We start from the raw sequence: 23415 nt of genomic DNA on the forward strand, positions 1-23415 counted from the left end.
ATTTTCATTTCTCTGAGTTTTCTGGGTTTATTGATGTTTGGATGATTGGTTTTTTTCTCCCCATCCCCTCCTGTCCCTTTCTCTTGTCTCATCTTCCTCTTTCCGTACCGTTTTTTCCATTTTCCATTTTGCCACTGAAAAAGGGGAGTGGAGAAAGAGAGGGGAAAAGTGGGGAAATAAAAAGAAAGAAGAGAATTAAAAACATAGTTTTAATTTCATTGAAAGAAAAGGAAAATTATATAGATATATATTCAAAAAGATTACCAATTTAGAAAAAAGGACAAATTTTCAACAATAACAAAATTCAATCCGCTTTAATAATTACCATAGGCACCGACTCCGTGGGTGTTCCAGGGATGGACCACCCAGAGAGAAAAAAATAGTGGGTGCTTAGCATCCACCGATAGCCAAGCTCCCCCTCTCCTGCCCGAATTCCTTCCCCTCCCTCCCAGTGCTTCTTGAATGCGGCAGAACAGCTGTTCAGCAGTGTGCAGGAGGCGCTGGGAAAGAGGGGGAGGTGCGGGGACAGGGCGCACTTTGGAGATGGGTGGAAATAGGCGGGGAAGAGGCGAGGTGAGGGTGGGGCCTTGGGGGAAGGAGTGGAGTAGGGTTGGGGATGGAGGCGGAGCGGTGATGGGAAGAGGCAAGGCGGAGGTGGTGGTTATGGGAAGTGTTGGAGTGGGGGCAGGGCCTGGGGCTAATCAGGATTGAGCATCTCCAGGGAAAATTAGAAGCCGGAGCTCTGATAATTTCTAACCACACTGATAAAGAAATAAACAAAGTCATATGCTACATGGACCCCTGACACCAGCTCAACACATATGAGTTTTAAATTGAGTGACCGTCACACGTGTCAAAATACTCAGTGTGTGTTTGTTTCCCCAAGATCTTGAAGCATCTAACAACCATTCACATGCACTATCTCCAGGTTATTTATCCTAAATAAATTAGTTCAGATTCTCTGAATTCTTCTAAAAGCCACAAGTTTCCTGGCAGTTTTTCTCAGGGCCTGCTTGACCTCTTTGTTTCTTAGGCTGTATATGAGAGGATTGACCAAGGGAGTAAAGACCATGTAGAAGACAGAGAACACTTTGTGTAGGTCTCCCATCAGGTTATGTTTTTGCAAGATATACACAATCATTAGGATCCCATAGAAACTTGTCACCACAATGAGGTGAGAGGAGCAGGTGGAAAAAGCCTTTTGCCTCCCTGTGGTAGAAGGGATCTTCAGGATTTTTGTGATAATATGAACATAGGATGTCACGGTTAATAGAAATGTGGGAAGGATGTCAATGGCAGAGAGTATGAAAGTCAGAAGTTGTATCAGGTGGGTGTCGCTGCAGGACAATTTTATCATTAGCGTGAAGTCACAAAAGAAATGCTCAATATCATTGGGTCCACAGAAAGTTAAAGTTGACTTTAGAAATATTATTATGCCAATAGGTAGAAATGCACTGAAATGCTTTCAGCTGCTAGTTGAAAGCACAACCTGCCATTCATAAGGGCTGCATAATGCAGGGGGTTACATATCGCTCAATACCGGTCATAAGACATCATGACATAAGACATAAAATTAACTAGAAATTAGTTTAAAGAACATCATGTTATATTTTGGTGCAATATTTTCTATATCAATCCTGCACCTCCTTTGCTGTTTATATTTCCCAAAATTAGGCCAAGAACTCAGACTAGGAAATTTAGCTTCCTCATCTTTCAACTTGTTGAGTACAATTTAAAAATTCTGGTATCCAACTTCCTCCAAAAAAAAAAGCAAGCACTTTGCTAATCAAAGACTTGACTAGTGCCATGAAGTTTTCAATCATCTATTGATTTTCTTTTATATTCTACCTCCCGAGCTGAAAAATGCCCCTCTTCAGATGGGTTTCCATAGCTTATGGTAGTCACCAGGTGATGTTTTATTGGGTGCATATATAATTAAATAACCCTTGATGCACTTTAATGTTCATTACAAATATGTCAGTGTTCTGCATATGGAGGAAATCCTCCTGCAAGCACACACTGTTGTTCAGTCTATGACATCTATCTTTACAAGTGATTACATTTTTCATGGAGAGAGGATAATATGGGCACAGTGATTTTGTGGCTAAGGTACCGACCTGGTAATATATTGACCAACTGCCTCCTTAAAACACAATATTTTATTTATCAGCTAGAAAAAGGAGAAAAAGGATTTTTAAATAGAAAACAACATTCATATATAGTCATATATAATCTCATCCTGTCTTACACTTCACTACTAACTACTCTGGGTCAGGGAGAGCCATGCAGGCAGCTGTGAGGAGCCTGAGTCCCTCCACGCACCCTGGGCTGAGGGCCCAGGGGGTGGCAACATAGGCCACGGGGCGGGGGGGGGGGTGCTCCCTGGTCCTGCTCTGGCTTGGGCAGGACCTCGTGGGTGGGGGCACTTTTGGGAAGGCTCCAGCGCCTTTGAATATGGTCAATAGACATCACTATCTTGCATTACTATCATAATATAAGGAGGACAGTATCACGGTGAATGCAAATTTGGCCAAATAAATATCTGTTTGTTTTGGAAATCCAGCTACATTTCAGTTTCAGATGAGAAAATATTTCAGGCTGATACTGTATGGCACACAGAAGCATTTTCTTTTATTGGTGGGTACCGCAGGAATTAATTTGGGGAAGTTCCAAAGGCCTGTGTTTTGGAGGAGATCAGACTAGATGTTCACCATGATCCCTTCTGGCCTTGGAATCTATGAATGGTTGTATTTTTATTCCCTGATCTGTTTCTATCATTTCAAACAGGAAGAGGGGGAAAAGATTGCTTTACCTTTAAGACTGATCTGCATGATCTTGAATCTCTGATATAATCTCTACAGTCCGCATTTTGGAGAGCCAGATCTAGGTTGCACTCTCAACCTTCATTCACCATCTTTTTCACTTGTCTTCATTCTCTCAGCAATGGTCCCAATGACCTTCTTGGTTTCCTGTGCCTTGTATGTAGTACTAAAGAGCCTGTGTCTCTTCTGATTCATTATTTATGCTTCATGTGAGAAGGAGGCATCTCCGTTGGCACTTTGGCTGATAGGTGCTTGAAATAAGCCAAAGGGGAAAAGCTAATCATATCTATACTCTCTAGACAGTATCAGCAGAGGTGGGAATGGAGTCAACTTCTAAACTCAAAGGGAAAATTAAGGAGTGAGAACTTCTATCTCAAAGGACGTCTTTGTTTTTATTAGGTAGATGAGATGGCAGCTCAGGTAACTTTGAAGCAATAACTCACCAGACCATGAAGATAAGTTTAGTGGTGTGATCATACATATTTTCTGACCATGCGTTGATTTCTGTGTAAATCTTTCCAGTCTTTCTTTGGAGATTTGCTTTCTTCTCTCCTTCATGCTTTCTTGGGCTGGGATGCACACTTGTCCATTGCTTGGTATCATGACCTTTCACTCTGACTGACTCCTCATAGAATTGACGTTATATTCTTCATTAATTGCTTCCTCCACAGATAGCAGACTTTTACCTCTATCACACCATTGGATGTACAACCTCACCACATATTGCTTAATATTCATAATTTTATGCAGTAACACATTTTATATTTATTATTACTGTTGTTGTTAATAATAATAATAATTAATAATACAATTATTATTGAGTTCATGAGTGCAGGGACCTGGGTTAGATGGCCTCTTAAGGTCCCTTCCAGTTCTATGATTCTATGATTCTATTATCTGTGACCGAACTCACTTATTTTTAACACTTGGGATTGGCCCTACTGCCAAAACCAAAAATAAAGCAGCAGCAGATCCTACCCAAAGACAAACACAAAAAGCTACACTCATATACACACAGAAAGAGAAACAACAAATCACAAAAACACGTGCACAAACACACACACTAGGAATGCCAACCCCAAACATTCAAAAATCATGAGTCAGGCCCCCAAAATCTCATGAGGTTGGTTGAAAATCATGAGATAAAAACCAAACAGAAATTGCAGGGTGCTTTTAATTTGCATTCTTGTTTTGAGCCTTTCGGTGTATGTGGTCACATTTTCAAGCGTTCCCCCACTGCTGTGATCACGACTGCAGCAGGGTCACAGACAGAGTGAAATTCACCTGTAGCAATGGCCAAGACAGACTCATGTCCCACTCACATCCCCCTTAAGCCTGAGGATTTTAGAGTATGTTTACACTGCAATCACAGGGTGTGACGCCAGCACGGGTAGATATAAGCACACTGGCTTTTATCTAGGGAGCAAAAAGGACCAAAAGCCATGAAGCAGGGGCAGCACGGGCTGTACAAACCTGGCCCAGGACTCTGGGTACATATTTGGGTGGTTAACCCACTTGGCCAATAGATGTGTTATACGTACTGCACACACACTATATATATGTGTGTGTTACACATCACATGATAAACATTAGCACGAAGTTATGCTAAGTTGTATTAGGTTCACTGGCTGGCACTAGAGAAAATAAACCGTGTCAAAATCAGGATATGTGAGTGTTCTACCCTGGTACAAGTTAAGGAATGCCTTCATGCCTCACTAGTTTGGAATGCTGTGTTCAAAAATAAGAGCTATAGGGTACATCATGGTACCAGAAAAAACAAAGTATAAAATCATGAATGGTGTGGAGAAAGTAAATAAGGAAGTGTTACTTACTCATTCACATAACACAAGAACTAGGGGGTCACCAAATGAAATTAATAGGCAGCAGATTTAAAACAAACAAAAGGAAGTATTTTTCACACAACACACAGTCAACCTGTGGAAATCCTTCCCAGAGAATGTCATGAAGGCCAAGACTATAACAGGGTTCTAAAAAGAACTAGATAAGTTGATGTAGGATAGGTCTATCAATGGCTATTAGCCAGGATGGACAGGAATGATTTGCTCCAACCCCTCAGACAGAGACAAACACCTACAAGATCTCTATCAAGCGTTCTTACAACTACAACTTCAGCCACCTGCTGAAGTGAAGAAACAGATTGACAGAGCTAGAAGAGTACCCAGAAGTCACCTACTACAGGACAGCCCAACAAAGAAAGTAACAGAATGCAACTAGCCATCACCTACAGCCCCCAACTAAAACCTCTCAGCGCATCATCAAGGATCTACAACCTATCCTGAAGGACGATCCATCACTCTCACTGACCTTGGGAGACAGGCCAGTCCTTGCTTACAGACAGCCCCCAAACCTAAAGCAAATACTCACCAGCAACTGCACACCACACAACAAAAACACAAATCCAGGAACCTATCCTTGCAACAAAGCCCATTGCCAACTCTGTCCACATATCTATTCAGGGGATACCATCATAGGACCTAATCACATCAGCCACATTATCAGAGGCTCATTCACCTGCACATCTACCAATGTGATATATGCCATCATGTGCCAGCAATGCCCCTCTGCCATGTACATTGGCCAAACCGGACAGTCTCTACATAAAAGAATAAATGGACACAAATCAGATGTCAAGAATTATAACATTAAAAAACCAGTTGGAGAACACTTCAACCTCCCTGGCCACTTGATTACAGACCTAAAAGTCACATTATTACAACAAAAAAACTTCAAAAACAGACTCCCGCGAGAAACTGCTGAATTGGAATTAATTTGCAAATTGGACACCATTAAATTAGGTTTGAATAAAGACTGGGAGTGGATGGGCCATTACACAAAGTAAAAATATTTCCCCATGCTTATCTCCACCCCGCCCCCCCCCCCCCCCACCCAGTTCCTTATATCTCCTTGGCAAGTGCTGGAAATGGGCCATTTTCAATACCACTACAAACAGTTATTTTTCTCTCCTGCTGACAACAGCTCACCTTAGCTGATCACTCTCCTTATAATGTGTATGGTAACACCCACTGTTTCATGTTCCCTGTATATATATATATCTTCTTTCTGTATTTTCCACTACATGCATCTGATAAAGTGAGCTGTAGCCCACAAAAGCTTATGCTACAATTAATTTGTTAGTCTCCAAGGTGCCACAAGTACTCCTGTCCCTAGCCTCTGTTTGCCAAAAGCTGGGAATGGGCGAGAGGGGATGGATTACTTGATGATTACTTGTTCTGTTCATTCCCTCTGGGGCACCTGGCATTGGCCACTGTTGGAAGACAGGATACTGGGCTAGATGGACCTTTGGTCTGACCCAGTATGGCCATTCTTATGTTCTTAAGTAAAAAGCTGATTGGTGAATTCTTGTCTTGGGTGATCTATAGAGTTCTAGTAACTGGTATACTATCAATATAGCTAATTCGGGGGCCATACTTTCAGAGTGTACCTTCTGTGCAAGATGAACTGACATGGTACATGGAACAGTTTCCCAGAAGGATCGGTAATATAGTATGTCTTTCCTGTACTGCACTGTTATTGACTTTATCAATAAGTTTAGGTAAGTTTGTTAATTTGGTCTTTTAAACACTTATGATAATGAACTACACATGTGTTCAATCTTCTTCTTCTTTTGTTTGGCTGGTGTAGAGCAGCAACTACCATTTCCCCTGAGGTCGATTGAGCCAGATGGCTCCATCAGGAGTGGCAGAATTTATTGCAGGAATGCCTCCTTCATATATATAAACTGGGCAGTAGGTGGTGATATATTTGATAGTCTGTCATGGGGATCTGCCCCACCATGCTGGGGACTCCTTGATTTTCCATTTGTGCATTAGATGTCTGCATCTATGATGGTAGGTTTAGATTCGGTTCAGTGTTGACCAAGATGTCCACATTCAATCAATTGGCTGTATTATTAGTCAGCACTACGCTGAAGTGCATGCTATTTTAGCTTCACTTGGTAAGCTAACACAGATATGTTGACATGTGATGATGATGATGTTTTGTATTGTGATTGCACCTTGGTCCTCAGTCATGGACCAAGACCCCATTTTGCTAGGTGCTGTACAAACATAGAACAAAAAGATAATCTCTACCAAAGGAGCTTTCAATGTAAGTACAAGACAAGAGACAACAGGTGGATACAGATAGGTCAACAGGGGAGTACAAGGAAACAATGAGATAATATTGGTCAGCGTGGTAGGTAGTGGTTTCAGCTCCCCAGTTTCCTAACTGTTGTCAAGTTTTTTTGCAGATATTTTAGTAAAGGATATTTTTAAGCAGGAATGTGAAGGAGGATAATGAGGTAGCTTTGTAGATATTTATGGGGAGCTCCACCCAGGCATGAGGGGCAGCATGGGAGAAAACATAAAGCTGCTTGTTTGAAAACTTAACAAGAGGGCAATGAAGGCTGGCATTGATGGGCTGATCAGAGGTGGGAGTCGACATCTTGACAGTGAAAGAAAGATGGGGATAGGCCATGAAAGGCCTTCAAAAAAGAAGACCAGTAGATTATGTTTGATGTGCTGGAGAATGGGCAACCAGTGAAGGGATACAAAGAGAAGGGCAACATGGTCAAAGACATGAGCTAGGAAAAGTGTCCTCAGGAAGAGCTACTCTGCTTACCAACTGGCCTCAGATAACTTGCATGACCTTCAACTTAAGAGTAGATTTCAGTTGTGACCCACTATAGAGTGCATCATAGTAATCTGCTTTGGACCTGACCAAGTTATAGAGAGTCCACATATCAGAAGAAAGGTCTTTTGACCTTCAAAAGAAAGGTCAGAAGGCCTCTTTTCTGGACGTGGATAGACCTCTTGTCTGGTGTTGGCTGAAGCTGCTGGGAATCTAAGTCCCTACTTCCAGTTCTGAACTCAGGTAACAACTGGTGGACACTTTCCCTCAGTTAACCGAGGGAAGGATGGTCTTGTGGTTCAGGAGACTTGGAGGAGACTTGAGAGACCAACTCTGCCAAAGATTCACTTGTGACCTTAGGCAAGTCATATATGGCAAGATTTTTAAAGGTACTTTGGCGCCTAATGGAATTTTCAAAAGCATCTAGCTGCTTAACAATGGGTGATTTCAATGGGTGTTACATGCATAGGTGATTTTAAAAATCCCATTAGGCGCCTTTAAAAATCTGGTGCTACATCTGCATCTTTAGGTGCCTAAATACCTTGTAAACATGGTCCAAGGATAATTTTGAAAATGGGACTGTAGGCAAAAAATTTCTAAAGCAAGAAAATAAATGTCAGCACCTAAGTCCTCATTTATGTGTTTGAGGATTAGAATTTCAAAAGCATTTCAAATTTGTGACAAAATTAACCGTTTTTCCCCATCAAAATTTCACCTTTTTTCATCAATGCTTTGAAATACAAAAATTTCAACCAGAAAAATAGGACATTTTTTTCATGCCGACATGCATGAAAAATTATGTATTTCTTTGTATCGGCATTTCAAATTTCATGAAAAATGTCAGTAACAAAATGTGAAACTCCAAACATTTCAACTAGCTGTATGCTGAGCAGGTGGTGAGTGAGGGTGAGGGACAGAGGGACATGTTTATCTTAGCAGGTCTCCTCTCTCCTTTACTTTCCCTTTGAGGACTGAAGTCTATTCCTTTGGCTGTTTGTACAGTCTAGAGAATAAGCATGTTACTAACATTCCCCTTCTCATTCATTTTGAAAACCCAGCAGCAAAAGAGTCAAGATGTACCTTCCTATTCGAAGGATAAATACTGAGTCAGGAAAGGCACTCATTTGCTGTCACTGGATATAACACAAGACATACCACGTGGGACAAGAGAACCAGGTCTCGTTTCTGAGAGAATTGAAGAACCTGAGATAGAAGGGGAGTCTAGACAGCCTGCAGAAATGGCATATGTGATACTGAGTGAAGGAGTCAGATCAGGGTTTCAATATTGTGTCCATCATTCTTAAAGGTAGCAGGGCTGCCCAGTGGGGACGGCAAGAGGGGCAATTTGCCCCAGGCCCCGGGCCCTGCAGGGGCCCCACGAGCTCTGGGCAAGAATCCCTTTCCTCACCCGGTGGCGGTCCGGGTCTTCGGCAGCACTTTGGGGGCAGGGGGCCCTTCAGTTGCTCCAGGACTTTGGTGGCATTTCGGCAGCAGGGGGCCCTTCAGTTGCTCTGGGTCTTTGCAGCATTTCGGCGGCGGGTCCTTCAGTGCTGCCGAAGATGTGGAACGACTGAAGGGCCCCCCATCGCCAAAATGCCGCCACCGCCGCAGACTCGGAGCGCCGCCCGGTGAGTACAAGCTCTCCCGCTTTGCCCCAGGCCCCCTGAATCCTCTGGGTGGCCCTGAAAGTAGAGTAACCACGTAATCACTCCTTTTACCCATTTATTCCTTGATAAGTAGATTATAACCATTAATTTTAACATTCCAATCACAGGAATCATTAAGGGACAGACGTTACAACACCCGCTAGCTAATGCTTACTGGGATTGTCAAAGGGGCCGAGGGAATTTAGGCACCAGCTCACACTGAATTTCAGTGGGAAGATTTTCACAGGTATTTGAGTGCTTACATTTGTAGATAGATGCCTAGTCAGGTTTTCAAATGTGCCAACATTGATCTCCCAGTGATATCTCTGAAGTCCCAGTGAACTCCTAATGTAACCATTCATTGAAATCAATGGGAGTCAGGCCCATGATGTGCTTAGGCATTTTTGTCAATCGCACCAGGCCCCATCTGCCCCTTTAGGTACCTAAATACATTTGAAAAGCTGGCCATAGGAGCCTAACTCCCTTAGGCTCCTTTGAAATTCCTCATCAAGGAGAGAAATTGTTGCTGCTGGAGGCTGAAGACTTTTGAAAATCTAGTCACTTATTTAGGTGATTGAATTGTGCTTCCACTCTTTTTCTCACGCTCTTTCTATTTAAGTTGTTTTAGTAGTAATAGTAGTAGTATACCAATCACTGTAGAATCTATGTCCTGACAAACTAATTTTCAGCTTCTGACATCTGTGTTATTATGTCTGGGTGAAATCATTGATATCCCCTTCAAGCAGAAAACTCAGGCGCAAGAATGGCTGAAAGAAACAATTGAATGGTGATAACTGGAAGGAAACTAGATCTGCAAATCCTCACTGAAGAAAGAAAAGAATAGCTCAAGCCCAACTCTCTGCTGATTTTCTGATACAAAACAGCTATAACCATAATGACAGAGAGCTGTTTTGTTTTTGTTTTTACTTAAGCTAAAGGGAAATTGTGTGCATTAAAAACTGTGCATAACACCTTTGGAAACTATGACCTATTTTTTACTGGCTCAGAGGAAGCAATGGGATTGATTCCCCTCTCAGTCTCCCTGGTGTAAATCATGAGTAACTCCACTGAAGCCCTTCATCTGAAACATCCAGTACTGGCCACTCCTGGGGATGTGTTGTACTTCATGATTTATGGCATCAGCTGACCAACTCTACTAGAAAGGTGTGACAGTCTGTAACCCTATGTTCACCCCTTTTAAAGAACTATGATAAATCTTGTACAAAGTAGGCCTTGTGAGGTATCATCTGTAAACTCATAATCCACTGATTATTATTGTCTTGGTAAAATATGTGGGGTAGCATTGTACGTAGGATTATAAGATTCCACTGTATGATGTTACAAAGACGTATTCCAACATGTTATGGAGGACAGTCACAAACCAGTTCCACAGAGACAAAAGGCAAGCCAAGGGATCAGCCAGGTGTCAACAAGATGGAATGGACCATCAACAGATTAAGTGGCCACTTGTGGCAGGAGAGAGGGTGAGAGCAAAAAAAACTACATTTTGACAAAAAAGCAGCTTAAGGTTCCAGTCCACACAGACTCTCTGTCTTCTCAACCTCAACTGGACATGATTCTTGTGCAAGAGACATGACTATACAAGGTGAGAGCAGACACCCAAAATCATCTCTCCCTTTCTTTCTGCCAACAACATCAGCAATACCTGAAGAACAAAGGAGCAGAATTGGACTGGGGGAGGGATCCTGACTGAAAGATTCCAGAGAAAGGGAAGAACCTAGAAGATGTAAAAGGAAACTTAGTTTGATAGCATTCTGTCTGGCAAGAACTCACTTATCAATAGCTGGGGTGTAAAATCCTTTTTCCTGTATTGTTCTATCACTGTAGTCTCCACTTCCCTATTGTTTGTCTGTATAATCTCTGTCTGGTCCTGTGATTGTTTCTGTCTCCTGTATAATTAATTTTGTTGGGTGTAAACCAATTAAGGTGGTGGGATATAATTGGTTAAATAATCATGTTACAATATGTTAGGATTGGTTAGTTAAATTTCAGTAAAATGATTGGTTGAGGTATAGCTAAGCAGTTTTACTATATAGTCTGCAGTCAATCAGGAAGTAAAGGGGGAAAATGGGAACAGGGACACAGGCAAGGCTTTGTGGTGTCAGAGCTGGGAAGGGGGACACTGATGAAGGAAGCTGGAATCATGCTTGCTGGAAGTTCACCCCAAAAAACATTAAATTGTTTGCACCTTCGGATTTTGGGTACTGTTGCTCTCTGTTCATGCAAGAAGGACCAGGGAAGTGAGCGGGTGAAGAAATAAGCCCTCTAACAGCACCTTCAGACCCCCATTTACTTCTTCCTGGGGAACTTGGCCTGCTTGGAGACCTGCTACACCTCCATCATCCTGCCTAGGCTGCTGGCCAGTCTCCTGACTGGGGACAGAACCATCTCTGTCATGGGTTGTATAACACAAATGTATTTTTTTGGTTCTTTGGCAGCTGCAGAATGTTACCTCCCATTATATATATCCTGAGAAACAAAGATATAAAGCAGGCTCTGAAAAAATATGCCAGTATGTTTTTGGCTTTCCCAAGAATTCAGACAATCAGAACTAATCCATTCAGGATAACACCAAGTTGAAAGAACCCAGCTTATATTTAAACAAAAAAAATGACCATTTTTCAGAAACCAAATTGTTCAGAAAAATTTTAGTTCATTTGTTTTTGAAATTTTCTTCTTTCTTTTTCCATTGGAACGTGGCATGAAAATTTGTAGGTTTTTTTTTTCTTTTCTTTATTTTTCACTTTTTCACTTCTTGTTTTTTTGCCCTTTCTTTCCCCTTTCTCCCCTAAATCCCCCTTTTCATTGGCAAAATATGAAAAAGAAAAACAAAGGGAAGGGGAATAAAGGGGGAAGGAAAGGGGAAGGGAAATATGTAGAGACATTGTGGAAAAAGCCAGAAACAAACATCAAACCACATAATAAATGATTTCTTCAACTCCATACTTCAATAATAAATGTCATGACAATTTTTGATAAATTAAAATGTAGTCCTTTTCAAAATATGCTGAAAGAAAATGATTATTAAGAGCTTGGGTTTTTATGAGAAATCTTTACCATTTTTCAAACAGCTCTTCGTGTTAGATAAAACTTTGTGCAGGGTATGTAAAATTGGGTAGTGTGGGTAGGAGTTTTTAAAGTATCCACTATGGTCATTCCGAAAGAAGGAAAAGATCTTACCAACTGTGCATCATACAGACCTATTTCTTTAACTAATGTGGATTTTAAAACAATCAAAAGCCTATAGGCTTGTTTGTATAACCTAGAGCTTAGCATCACCGGAAAAGCTTAGTATGCACCAGTTGTTTTAGCCCCGTCTGGAAGGGCCTGTCTATGGACTGGTCTACACTAAAGCTGAAAGTTGACCTAAGTTACGCTACTTCAGTTATGTACATTATGTAACTTAAGTCCACGTAACTTAGGTCGATTGACAGCGATGTCTACACCACATTGTGTTTATGGGAAACATTCTCCTGCCAACTTAACTTCCACCTCTTGGTGAGGTGGAGTAAAGACGTCCACGGGAGAGCACTTTGCCATCGACTTAGCTTGTCTTCACCAGACCCTCTAAATCAACACCACTGCATCGATTGCAGCAGTGCCAATTTATCCGTAAGTATAGACAAGTCCTATGAGTCAGTCTGTTTCCCTGCAAAGAGCCCCTGACAACTCTCTCTCTCTCTCTCTCCTCTCTCGCTCTCTCGCTCTTTATTTTTTTTTTAAACTGTTTCTGTCCTTTTGATCTCTCTTTTCCCAGCCTGGGCAGAAGAACCATATAACTGAGCAGGGTCCCCTGTAAATAACATCTTCACAGCTCAGTTTTAATTAGAAACCTAGACTGATAGAAAATTAACATGCACATATTAAATGGATTAAAAACTGGCTAACCGACAAGTCTCAAAATGTAATTGTAAATGGGAAATCATCACCTAGTGAGGTGTTTCTAGTGGTTCCCTGCAAGCATTAAAGCATTTAAGCTTTTTTTTAAAATGCATCAAATCTTCACTGGTAAAGTTTTCAGATGACTCAAAGATTGGGTGAATGGGTAAATAATGAAAAGGACAGATCACCTATGCAGAGAAATCAGTATCTCTTGGTAAACTAGGCACAATCAATAAAAATACATGTAAATATGTCAAATGTAAACTGGCATATCTAGGAGCAAAAACATAGGCCATACTTACAGCATGAGGGACTTCATCCTGGGAAGCAGTGACTCAGAAAAAGACTTGAAGGATTAGCTAAACATGAGCTCCCAGTGCAGTGCTGGGACCAAAAGTATAATATGATCCTTGGCTGTATAAGCAGGGGAATTTCAAGTAAGAGTAAGTAGGCTATACTGCCTCTGATTTGTCACTGGTGTAACCACTACTGGAATAACTTGTCTCGTTCTGCTGGCCACAATTCAAGAAGGATATTAATAAGTAGGAGAGAGTTCAGAGAAGCACCACAAGAATGTTTAAGGGATTGGAAAACCTGCCTTACAGCGACAGACTAAAGGAACACATTTTTATCGGAGAAGGTAATTAACCATTGGAACAATTTATCAAGGGTTGTGGTTTGTGATGGATTCTCCATCACTGGAAATTTTTTAAAACAAGATTGGACATCTGTCTTAAAAATATGCTCTGTTTTACAGGCATGAACTCAGGGAAGCCCTGTGGAATGTGTGACGCAGGAGGTCAGACTAGAGATGATCGCAGTGGCTCCTTCTAGCCTTTTCGTAGAGTCATACAAATGTTGGGCAGGAAGGGACCTCAAGAGATCAAGTCCAGCCCCCTCTGCTTAGGCAGGATCAATTAAACCTAGATTCATAGATTCACAGATTCCAAGACCAAAAGGGACCATTGTGATAATCTAGTCAGACCTCCTGTAGAGCACAAGCCATGGGACTTCCCCAAAATAATTCCTAGAGCAGATCTTTTAGAAAAAAACATCCGATCTTGATTTAAAAATTGCGAGTGATGGAAATCCACCACGACCCTTGGTAAATTGGTCTATTGGTTAAACTTCACTATTTAGAAAATTACACCTTATTTCCAGAATGAATTTGTCTAACTTCAACTGCCTGCCGTTGGATCATGTTAGATATTTGTCTCCTAGATAGAAGAGCTCATTATTAAATTTATCATATTTATTCCCCATGTAGATACTTATAGACTTCAATTAAATCAACTCTTAACCTTCTCTTTGTTAAGCGAAATAGACAGAGCTCCTTGAGTCAAACACTATCAGGCATGTTTTCTAATCCTTTAATCATTCTTGTGGCTCTCCTATGAACCCTCTCCAATTATCAACATACTTCTTGCACTGTGGGCACCACAACTGAATGTGGTTTTCCAGCAGCAGTCTCACCAGTGCCAAATATAGAAGAAAAATAACCTTGCTACTCCTTTTTGAGATTGCCATGTTTATGCATCCAAAGATTGTATTAGCTCTTTTGGATAGATCACTGTGCTGGGAGGTCACATGCAGGTGATTGTCCACCATGACCCCGCAAATATTTTCAGTCACTGCTTCCCAGGATAGAGCCTCCTTCTTGTAAGTATGGCCTACATTCTTCATTCCTAGATGTACACATTTCCATTTAGCCACATTAAAACTCAAATTGTTTGTTTTTGCCCCGTTTACCAAGCAATCCAGATGGCTCTGTATCAGTGAACGATCCCCTTCATTAGTTACCCCTCCCCCAATTTTTTTGTGTCTTCTGTGTACATTATCAATGATGATTTTGTTTTCTTTCGGGTCATGTATAAAAATGTTAAATAGTGTAAGGTGAAGAACCGATCCCTGTGGGACCCAACTGAAAAACACCCACTTGATGATGATACCGCGTTTACAGTTACAGTTTGAGATCTATCAGTTAGCCAGTTTTTAATTCATTTAATGTGCACCATGTTAATTTTACATCATTCTATTTTTTAATCAAAATGCCATGTGATACCAAGTCAAATGCATTAGAAAAGTCTCAGTATATTGAGTAAACACTATCACCTTTATCAACAAACTTGTAATCTCATCAAAATAAGGTAACAAGTTATTTTAACAGGATCTATTTTTTTATAAATTTATGTTGATTGGCATTCATTACATTACTATCTTTAATTCTTCATTAACTGGGTCCCATATCAGCCACTGCATTATCTTGCCTGGGATCAAGGTCATTCTGACAGACTTATAATTAACTGGGCCATCCCGTTTATCCTTTTTAAATATTGGCATAACATTAGCTTTTTTCTGTCTTCTGGAGCTTCCCTAGTGCTCCAAGACATTGAAAATTAACATTACTGATCCAGCAAGCTCCTCAGCCAGCTCTTTTAAAACTCTTGGAGGCAAGTTATCTGGACCTGCTAATTTTAAAATGTCTGTCTTTCGTATCTGTTGTTTAACATTCACCAGAGATACTAGTGGAATGCAAAGCGTGTTAACATCACTACTAAGGGGCCTAAGAGAGTTAGGTGCCCGCCTCCTATTGACTTTCAATTGGAGTTGCATGCACTGACCTGAAATGAAGATAGGGTCCATGGGGCTGCAGTGGGAGTTGGGTATCTAACTCCCTTAGGTTCTGTTAAATCTCAACCGAACTCCACTGTACTGAATGGAGTTATTCTGAATCTTAACTGGTGGTAGGATGTGGCCATTGTCTTTTCCAGACCCTGTCTCCAGTATTTCTCTTCACAATCCCACCTGTTGATCGCAACTTGCTCTTTCTGATGTATTCACACTGAGGGAAAGTGGTGTAGAGGGAGAGATGCAGGAGCTGAACTAATACAAAAAGGAATTGTTAGACAGACAGATCATATAAATTTCTTTGCGAAAGGATGTTGCGTGGCCAAGACTTTCATGTCTGGGAACCTAAAGATAAGTTTCTAATCCAGGACTTTCAAAGGGGCCTAAAGGTGTGATACATAAGAGAACTCAATGAAAGGGGATAGACAAAAACAAGCAAGTCAACAAAAAGCCAGCTATCTTCCTTAAAGTCCTTCAAGGTTTATATGTGTTTGCAATTGTCCACCATCGTAACTAGGGAGGGTTCTCAGAGTCTTTTCACCAGAAATCCTTAAAATATGACAGCATGAACTGTCTGGGAAACATTTCAATTTTGTCCTTCTCTTGAAACAGTCTGTGCTCCTATCAACATAGGTTCGGATTGTCAAAGAGTCCTATGGGAGTTAGGTGCCTGACTCCCACAGAAAGACAATAGAACTTGGGTGCCTAATTCCCTTAGGCTCCACTGAAAATCCCAGCCTAGATCTCAACTAGTTGAGTGAGTCCAGTAAGCTAGTTCAACCTGATGATATGGTCTTGATGCAATTATCACTGGGTGAAATACTTAGTAATGTAATGGTAGAAAGTTGTATTCTTCAGGCTTCCTAATTGCTCTGTAAATTGCAAAATGCATCAATTCCCCTATGACATTAATTTAAATATGATTATCACAAGCAATCTCAATGGACAATCATGCATCAGCATGATCCAGGGAGGCTGATTTCTTCTATAAAGCTGATAATAACCCAGAGAAAGGCAAAGGAAGATTTTGTGTAATGCAGCGGAGCCGGACCAGACCAGCCTGTCAAGGAAAGTGGAGGGGTCTTTACAAAGAGGGTGAAAGCATATGATGAAGATGAAAGACAGAAGAGTGAGGGTGGAAACTGGATCATGATTCCCAAAACCAGCCACTAGCAATACAACAGCCACTCCTCATACCCTGATACATCAGTCACTCCTTCCCAGTCACAACTAAAGGTAGGAGTGAATGAAAATTGTCCACCAACATTTTCTTTTGTTACAGGCAATGAGATTTTCAACAAAAGGAATGTTTGCATGGAAAATATCTGTTTTCCTCTTGTGACGAGGCTGTGAGAGTCTTGTACTTAACGGGGGCATCAGCCCCCGGACACCACCAGACTGTTAGCCACCCAAGCAATCACCAGGGTTTGGCATAAGCATGTCATAAGCAGGGCCAGCTCTGGCTTTTTTGCTGCCCCAAGCAAAACAAAACAAAAAATTAAAAAACCACAACCAGGGTGCAGGGAGGCCGGAGCGGCGAACAAAAAAAACAGGGTGCAAACTTTCGGTGCCACTTACTTGATGGCTCGCAGCTGCCTCCCCCGGCTGCGCTGGCGAGCCTCTGGGCGGGTGGCGGCTGCACTCTGGCTAGCGGGACTCCCTGTGCTGCAGACATGCCGGCTAGCGGGGGTGGGGGGAGAGAGAAGGGGGGCGGCCAGAGCTTCCTTCAGCTGGGGCGCTCACCACTCCGCTCACCACTCAGCCTCTCCCGCTGTGCCGCCTGCCGGGAGGGCTCCGCGCCATTCCTGCCAGCAGGTGAATTGAAAGTCGTCCGTTGGCAGGGAGGGAAGGATGTGGGCTGCCAGGCTTGCTGCAGACCTGGCACTGGCTGGGGCAGATGGAGCGCGCAGCCCTCTCCCAGCAGGGAGCTTCCCTCCTCCACACTGCCACCCCCTACAGTGGCGCACTGAAAGTAATTGGCAAAACAAAAGAAAAACAAACAAACAAAAAAACCCACCAGGGCGCAAGGTGGCCGGAGTGGCGAACCAAAAAAAAAAAAAAAAGTTGACCGTGCCACCCTAGGATTGGATGGAATGCCGCTCCTTTAGACTCTGCCGCCCCAAGTACGAGCTTGCTCGGCTGGTGTCTGGAGCCGGCCCTGGTCATAAGCTTCTATTGGATACCTCCCAGGCCAACATCTGTGGATAAGTACCATGAAAGCGGCCTGCTAGGTGTAGTGAGTTTGTCAGGCCTGTCTGGAGTGATGTTACTAAACAAGTATTGGCAAATAAATCTGTTAGTCTTTAAGGTGCCACCGGACTCCTTGTTGTTTTTGTTACTGAACAGTGACTTTCATGGAGGGGTTCTTAGGGACATAGAGGATCGAGGGAAAGAAAGGGTTAAGAGTAACTAAAAGGCTATAACAACAATTGAACCATTTCTCCAGATTTCACCATTCACAGCTATGCCCCAGCCCCAGACCCCACCCTGGCATCTTCCCAGGCAGATGGAATGTCCAGGATGAGTCCTGGAGATGGGTGTAGCAGCATCGTAAATGCTGGTCACCTTAAAGAAAATACAAGGGCAGGGTCCTTTCCTGGGTCCCTGGTCTGGAGTCCCATGGAGGTCCCAGTTGCCTCTAGGTAGCCAGCACCAGGTCGGATCTTTGCCTCTGGATCCTGGTCTCCTCAGGCTTGGATCTGCCTGATCCGTGCATCAGGTCCCACGTCATTTCAGGGTTTGCCTTTTTGTGGAGTGGGAGCTAAGCAGAGAATCCCTGAGCTGTTCTGCTTCTTATTCCAAACTCAAACTTTAAGCAGGCTGAGAAGTGGTGTCTGCAGGCTCTGGAGTTATTATTGTTGTAGTCCATGGGTAGGTCCCCTAGAAGCTCAGTCCAGCATTCCAGGAGCCGACAAACTCCAAAATTGGCCCATTTATAGATTACATAGGAACACAGGACAAGCACATAATTTCCAGGTCCTGATTCTGATCTCACTTGTTCAACTGTCCAGTGGGAGTCTCTCCTACAGAAGTTAATGTTGTAAAAAACAATTTAAGTGGGGTCAGAATTAGACCAAGGCAATTTCTCATGTGAGGAAAGGCTGCAAGATTGGGCCCATTAGTACTGGAGCAATTCCAACACTCTTGCTTAGCTCCTTAGACCTTTACTGAGTGGTATAAAACTTCCCAATGGCTAGCATGAGAAACCAAAAAAAGAAGAAGAACAGGAGTACTTGTGGCACCTTAGAGACTAACAAATTTATTAGAGCATAAGCTTTCGTGGACTACAGCCCACTTCTTCGGATGCATATAACTTGTGGCACCTTAGAGACTAACAAATTTATTAGAGCATAAGCTTTCGTGGACTACAGCCCACTTCGAAACCAGTCCCTATGTTGCTCTGTATAGCTTAATTAAAGTCCTTATTCAGCAAAGCACTTGGGGCCATATTTTTAAAGGTATTTGGGCACCTAGCAGGATTTTCAAAAGGACCTAGGCACCAAGAACTCATAGATTTCAATACAGGTCCTAATTGCCTTGGGCACCAATCTGCAATTTTAATCACCTACGGCTTTTGAAAATCTGGCCTTCATCACTTGCTTAAACCAGTGCAAGTTTCCCAATTCTGTTTTTGAAAGTCCTGCCTCTCCTGTATAGTATTTTTATATTTACCTAGATGACCCACATACAGAAAGCAGAAGTGGACAATCAAACGGTCGTCACCAAGTTCATCCTCTTGGGATTCGGGGATCTCCCTGAACTTCATACTCTTCTCTTCCTGCTGTTTCTAGTAATCTACATTGTGACCGTGGCCGGGAACATCCTCATCATTGCTCTAATTGTGGCTGATCAGCACCTAAACACCCCTATGTACTTCTTCCTGGGGAACTTGTCCTTTGTGGAGACCTGCTACAGTTCCACCATCCTGCCCAGGATGCTAGCCAGTCTCCTGACTGGAGACAGAACTATTTCTGTCTGTGGCTGCATCATGCAGTTTTATTGTTTTGGTTTCTTGGCATGTACAGAGTGTTATCTCCTAGCAGCAATGTCTTATGACCGGTATTTAGCTATATGTAAACCTCTGCATTATGCAGCCCTTATGAATGGCAGAACCTGGGTTCTAGCAGCTGGGTCATGGCTATGGGCATTTGTGGCTAGTACCATAACTGTATGTTTGATGTCACAATTAACATTCTGTGGCCCCAGTGAAATCGACCATTTCTTCTGTGATCTCAACCCATTGATTAAACATTCCTGTCATGACACCAACCTGATCACGCTGCTGAGTTTCATACTCACCTCCATAGGTGTCCCTTTCCCATTTCTATTAACCCTGGCATCCTACACTTTTATCATCACCACCATTTTAAGAATCCCTTCCACTACCGGGAAGAAAAAGGCATTTTCTACCTGCTCCTCTCACCTCATGGTAGTGACAATTTTCTATGGGACTATAATCATTGTCTATATTTTACCAGACACTGACACTCTTAGAGACCTCAACAAAGTGTTCTCTGTCTTCTACACTGTCCTGACTCCCCTGGTCAATCCCCTCATCTACAGCCTGAGGAACAAAGAGGTCAAGGAGGCCATGAGAAAGATCATCCATAAATTGATGGTGCTCACAGGAATTCAGAAGGAGTGACTGCTGTGGGAACAAATCCATCTGGTTGAACTAGCAGTGGAGGTAGCATCTAGGTGGCCTCAAGCTCATGCCCATTGGAGCTTCCATGGGGAATGTGAGGTCATACTAAGTTTTGGGACAGCCGCATTTCCATTAAATATTAGAGCTCCTATTTACTACTGCCCTCACTGCAAACATAACTGTGATAAGCTCTGCACTCCACACAGCACAATTCAAGATTCCAGTTCCGTATTTCATCTGCTCTTCTGTTCTAACTGAGTTGGGAAAACACATTTTGCATAGCCCTGGTTTTGGATTCCAGTGGGTGGGTTTGGATTGTTACATTATTTGGTCTCTCCTTTGTGTCCTGGATTCCTAAATGCTCCCTAATTTTGTCTCTGGGAAGACTGTATTTTTGTAATATATGTTCTCTTGAAAAGATTAGTAGGCTTAGAAGACCCAAATAGTTTCCTATCAATCAATCAATCAATCAATCAATCAATAATCAGTCAATAAATGATAAAATGTTTTTTGTTGAAACATCAATTTATAACAATAAGTCATTGTTAAGTAAAAAATTATAAGTACGTGTGGAGAAAATGCTACTCAATTCTGTATTTGAAAAACGCCAGGATCTATTCTCCTGAAGCACATTGGGTAAAATTATCAAAGTGCCTAAATGCCTTAAAAGCACAAATCCCATTGACTTTCACTGAAACATACATTTCTAAGGACCTTGTTCACTTTTGAAAATAGAACTTAGGCTCCTAAATCACTTAGAGGCTTTGCAAATTGTACCCATTGAGTAGTACCTTGTGCCTTAGACGTCCATTCAAAGTAATATACAGGATCTAATTAAAGGCATAACAGTAGAGGGAGCCACTAAGCAGCAGCACCCACAGTATAATTAGGCTCAACATCCTAGGGGCAGGTAGGGTACCAAATAGTGATAGTTTTGGTTTTGTGGCTGAATGTTATCTGCTAGCAGCAATGTCTTATGATTGGTATTTATCAATATGTAAACCACCCTATTATGCAGCCTTGTGAATGTCTGTAGCATAAGTACCTTTCTGACTATTACCATAGTAACATCTTTGCTGTAACGAATAATATTCTAAGCAACAAAGGGTCCTGTGGCACCTTTGAGACTAACAGAAGTACTGGGAGCATAACAGTTCCTCCTCCCTTGGTGTTCACACCTCAACTGCTAGCAGAGCACCTCACCCTCCCTGATTGAACTAACCCCGTTATCTCCACACTGATATATACCTGCCTCTGGAGATTTCCATTACTTGCATCTGAAGAAGTGAGGTTCTTACCCACGAAAGCTTATGCTCCCAGTACTTCTGTTAATCTCAAAGGTGCCACAGGACCCTCTGTTGCTTTTTACAGATTCAGACTAACACGGCTACCCCTCTGATACAGTGTTCTGCATCAGTAATGAATGAGTATTTCACAATGGGTAATATGACAGACCCAGAAAGCTCTATATGCTTTGATTTATTTTATTTATTGATTCATTTCTAGATACTGGACTAGAGCCTTAGATAATGTGAATCACCGCCTCTACAGTGAAAACAATGGCACTGCACCACATTATACCAGCTGAGTCATTGGCCCATGTTTCTAATAACAATTATACATTATCCCAGTGAATCTGCTCTGGGTAATGGACAGTGATTGTGAGGCAGGGCAGTGCTATTATTTCCATATACAAAAGGAGATTTGGGGGTCATGATGGATAATCAGCTGAGCATGAGCTCCCAATGTGATATTGTGGCCAGCAGAGCTAATGCGATTCCAGGATGCAGAAACAGGGGAATCTTGGGTAGAGTAGAGAGGTTATTTTACCTCTTTCTTTGGTACTGGTGAGACCCCTGCTGGAATAGTTTGTCCAGTTCTGGTGCCCACAATTAGAGAAGGATGTTGAAAATTTGGAGGGGGTGAGAAAAGAGCTATGAGAATGATTAAAGGATTAGAAAACATGCTTTATAGTGAATGACTCAAGGAAATCAGTCTATTTATCTTAAAAAGAAGGTTACGGGGTGACTTGATTACAATCTATAGCATCTCAGTAGGGAACAAATATTGAATAATGGGTGTGATGCCGACAAACCAGGTGCCATATCTTGCCAAGTCTATAGGCGTTAGCTGAGCACTGACAAATTCATAGCTGGAATCCAGACCAGCTAGTGGCAGCACCCCAACACCCCTAGTTCCCGCACCTCTGAGACCAGCTCACCTGTATGTTAATATTCTTCAAGACAGGTGTTAGACTTGTAAAGATGTGTTTAGTGTTTAAGTGGCTGCATGTGTGACTCTTATTTGTGATGTCTATATCCCATGCTATAAGGTAATATGTACGTTTTGTTTTATAATTGTAAAAATGCCTGCTCTGAACTTGTGAAACTAGGCAGGAAGAATAGTTTTCCAGTCCATCAAGAAGGACAATCAAGACTAAATGGTCCATTGTAGGACAAAGCTCTGTTGACTGCCCCATCCATCCATGAAGAAGTTACATGCAGAAGCTCTTATCCCATCAGTTTGAACTCTGGGGTAAGGGCATGTAAAGATGCTCACAAGAAGAAATGGTTCTCTCTTTAGTGTTTGGACTCTTACAAGGGCTGGTGTTAAGGAACAAAAATCAGAGATCCCCAGGGTCAACCTGGGTTATCCCAAAAAGTCATTCAGTGAACAGACTGCTAAAACTTCAGTCACCTTTTGGAACCACCTGTTATTCATCTGTGCCTATATGTTGCCTGCTTTAACTTGTAACTAACTCTCTCATTTTTTGCCCTAGTTAATAAATCCTTAGTTAGTTTATTATTGGATTAGCTACTAGTGTTGACTTTGGCATGAGATCTAAGGTACAAATTGATCTGGGATAAGTGACTGGTCTCTTGGGACTGGGGGCAACCTGAATATTTTGTGTTTTTTTGGTGTAATTAACCATTTATCACTAAGTCCAGTGTACCTGGGTGGCAAGATAGACTGGAGGGCCCAACGGGACTGTCTGTGTGTGACTCCATAGTAAGACTGTTACTTTGATTCACAGGCATTCACATTTCTTACTAGGTTGGTGAAATGTAATTATAGAACAAACCACCCATTTGGGGTGTAGGCCCTGCTTTTAGACAATTTG

General features: G+C 42.1%; 1 protein-coding gene across 1 annotated transcript; it reads left to right on the forward strand.

Annotated features, from left to right (window-relative positions):
* Positions 1-17816: 17816 nt before the first annotated feature.
* LOC135975542 (olfactory receptor 11A1-like) lies at positions 17817-20753 on the forward strand. Its single transcript, XM_065566761.1, has one exon. The coding sequence runs from the start codon at positions 19326-19328 to the stop codon at positions 20292-20294; it is 969 nt and encodes a 322-aa protein (XP_065422833.1). The 5' UTR covers positions 17817-19325; the 3' UTR covers positions 20295-20753.
* Positions 20754-23415: the final 2662 nt, after the last annotated feature.

This window comes from Chrysemys picta, chromosome 13 (assembly GCF_011386835.1).
Source record: "Chrysemys picta bellii isolate R12L10 chromosome 13, ASM1138683v2, whole genome shotgun sequence".
NCBI classification, from domain to species: Eukaryota; Metazoa; Chordata; order Testudines; family Emydidae; genus Chrysemys; species Chrysemys picta.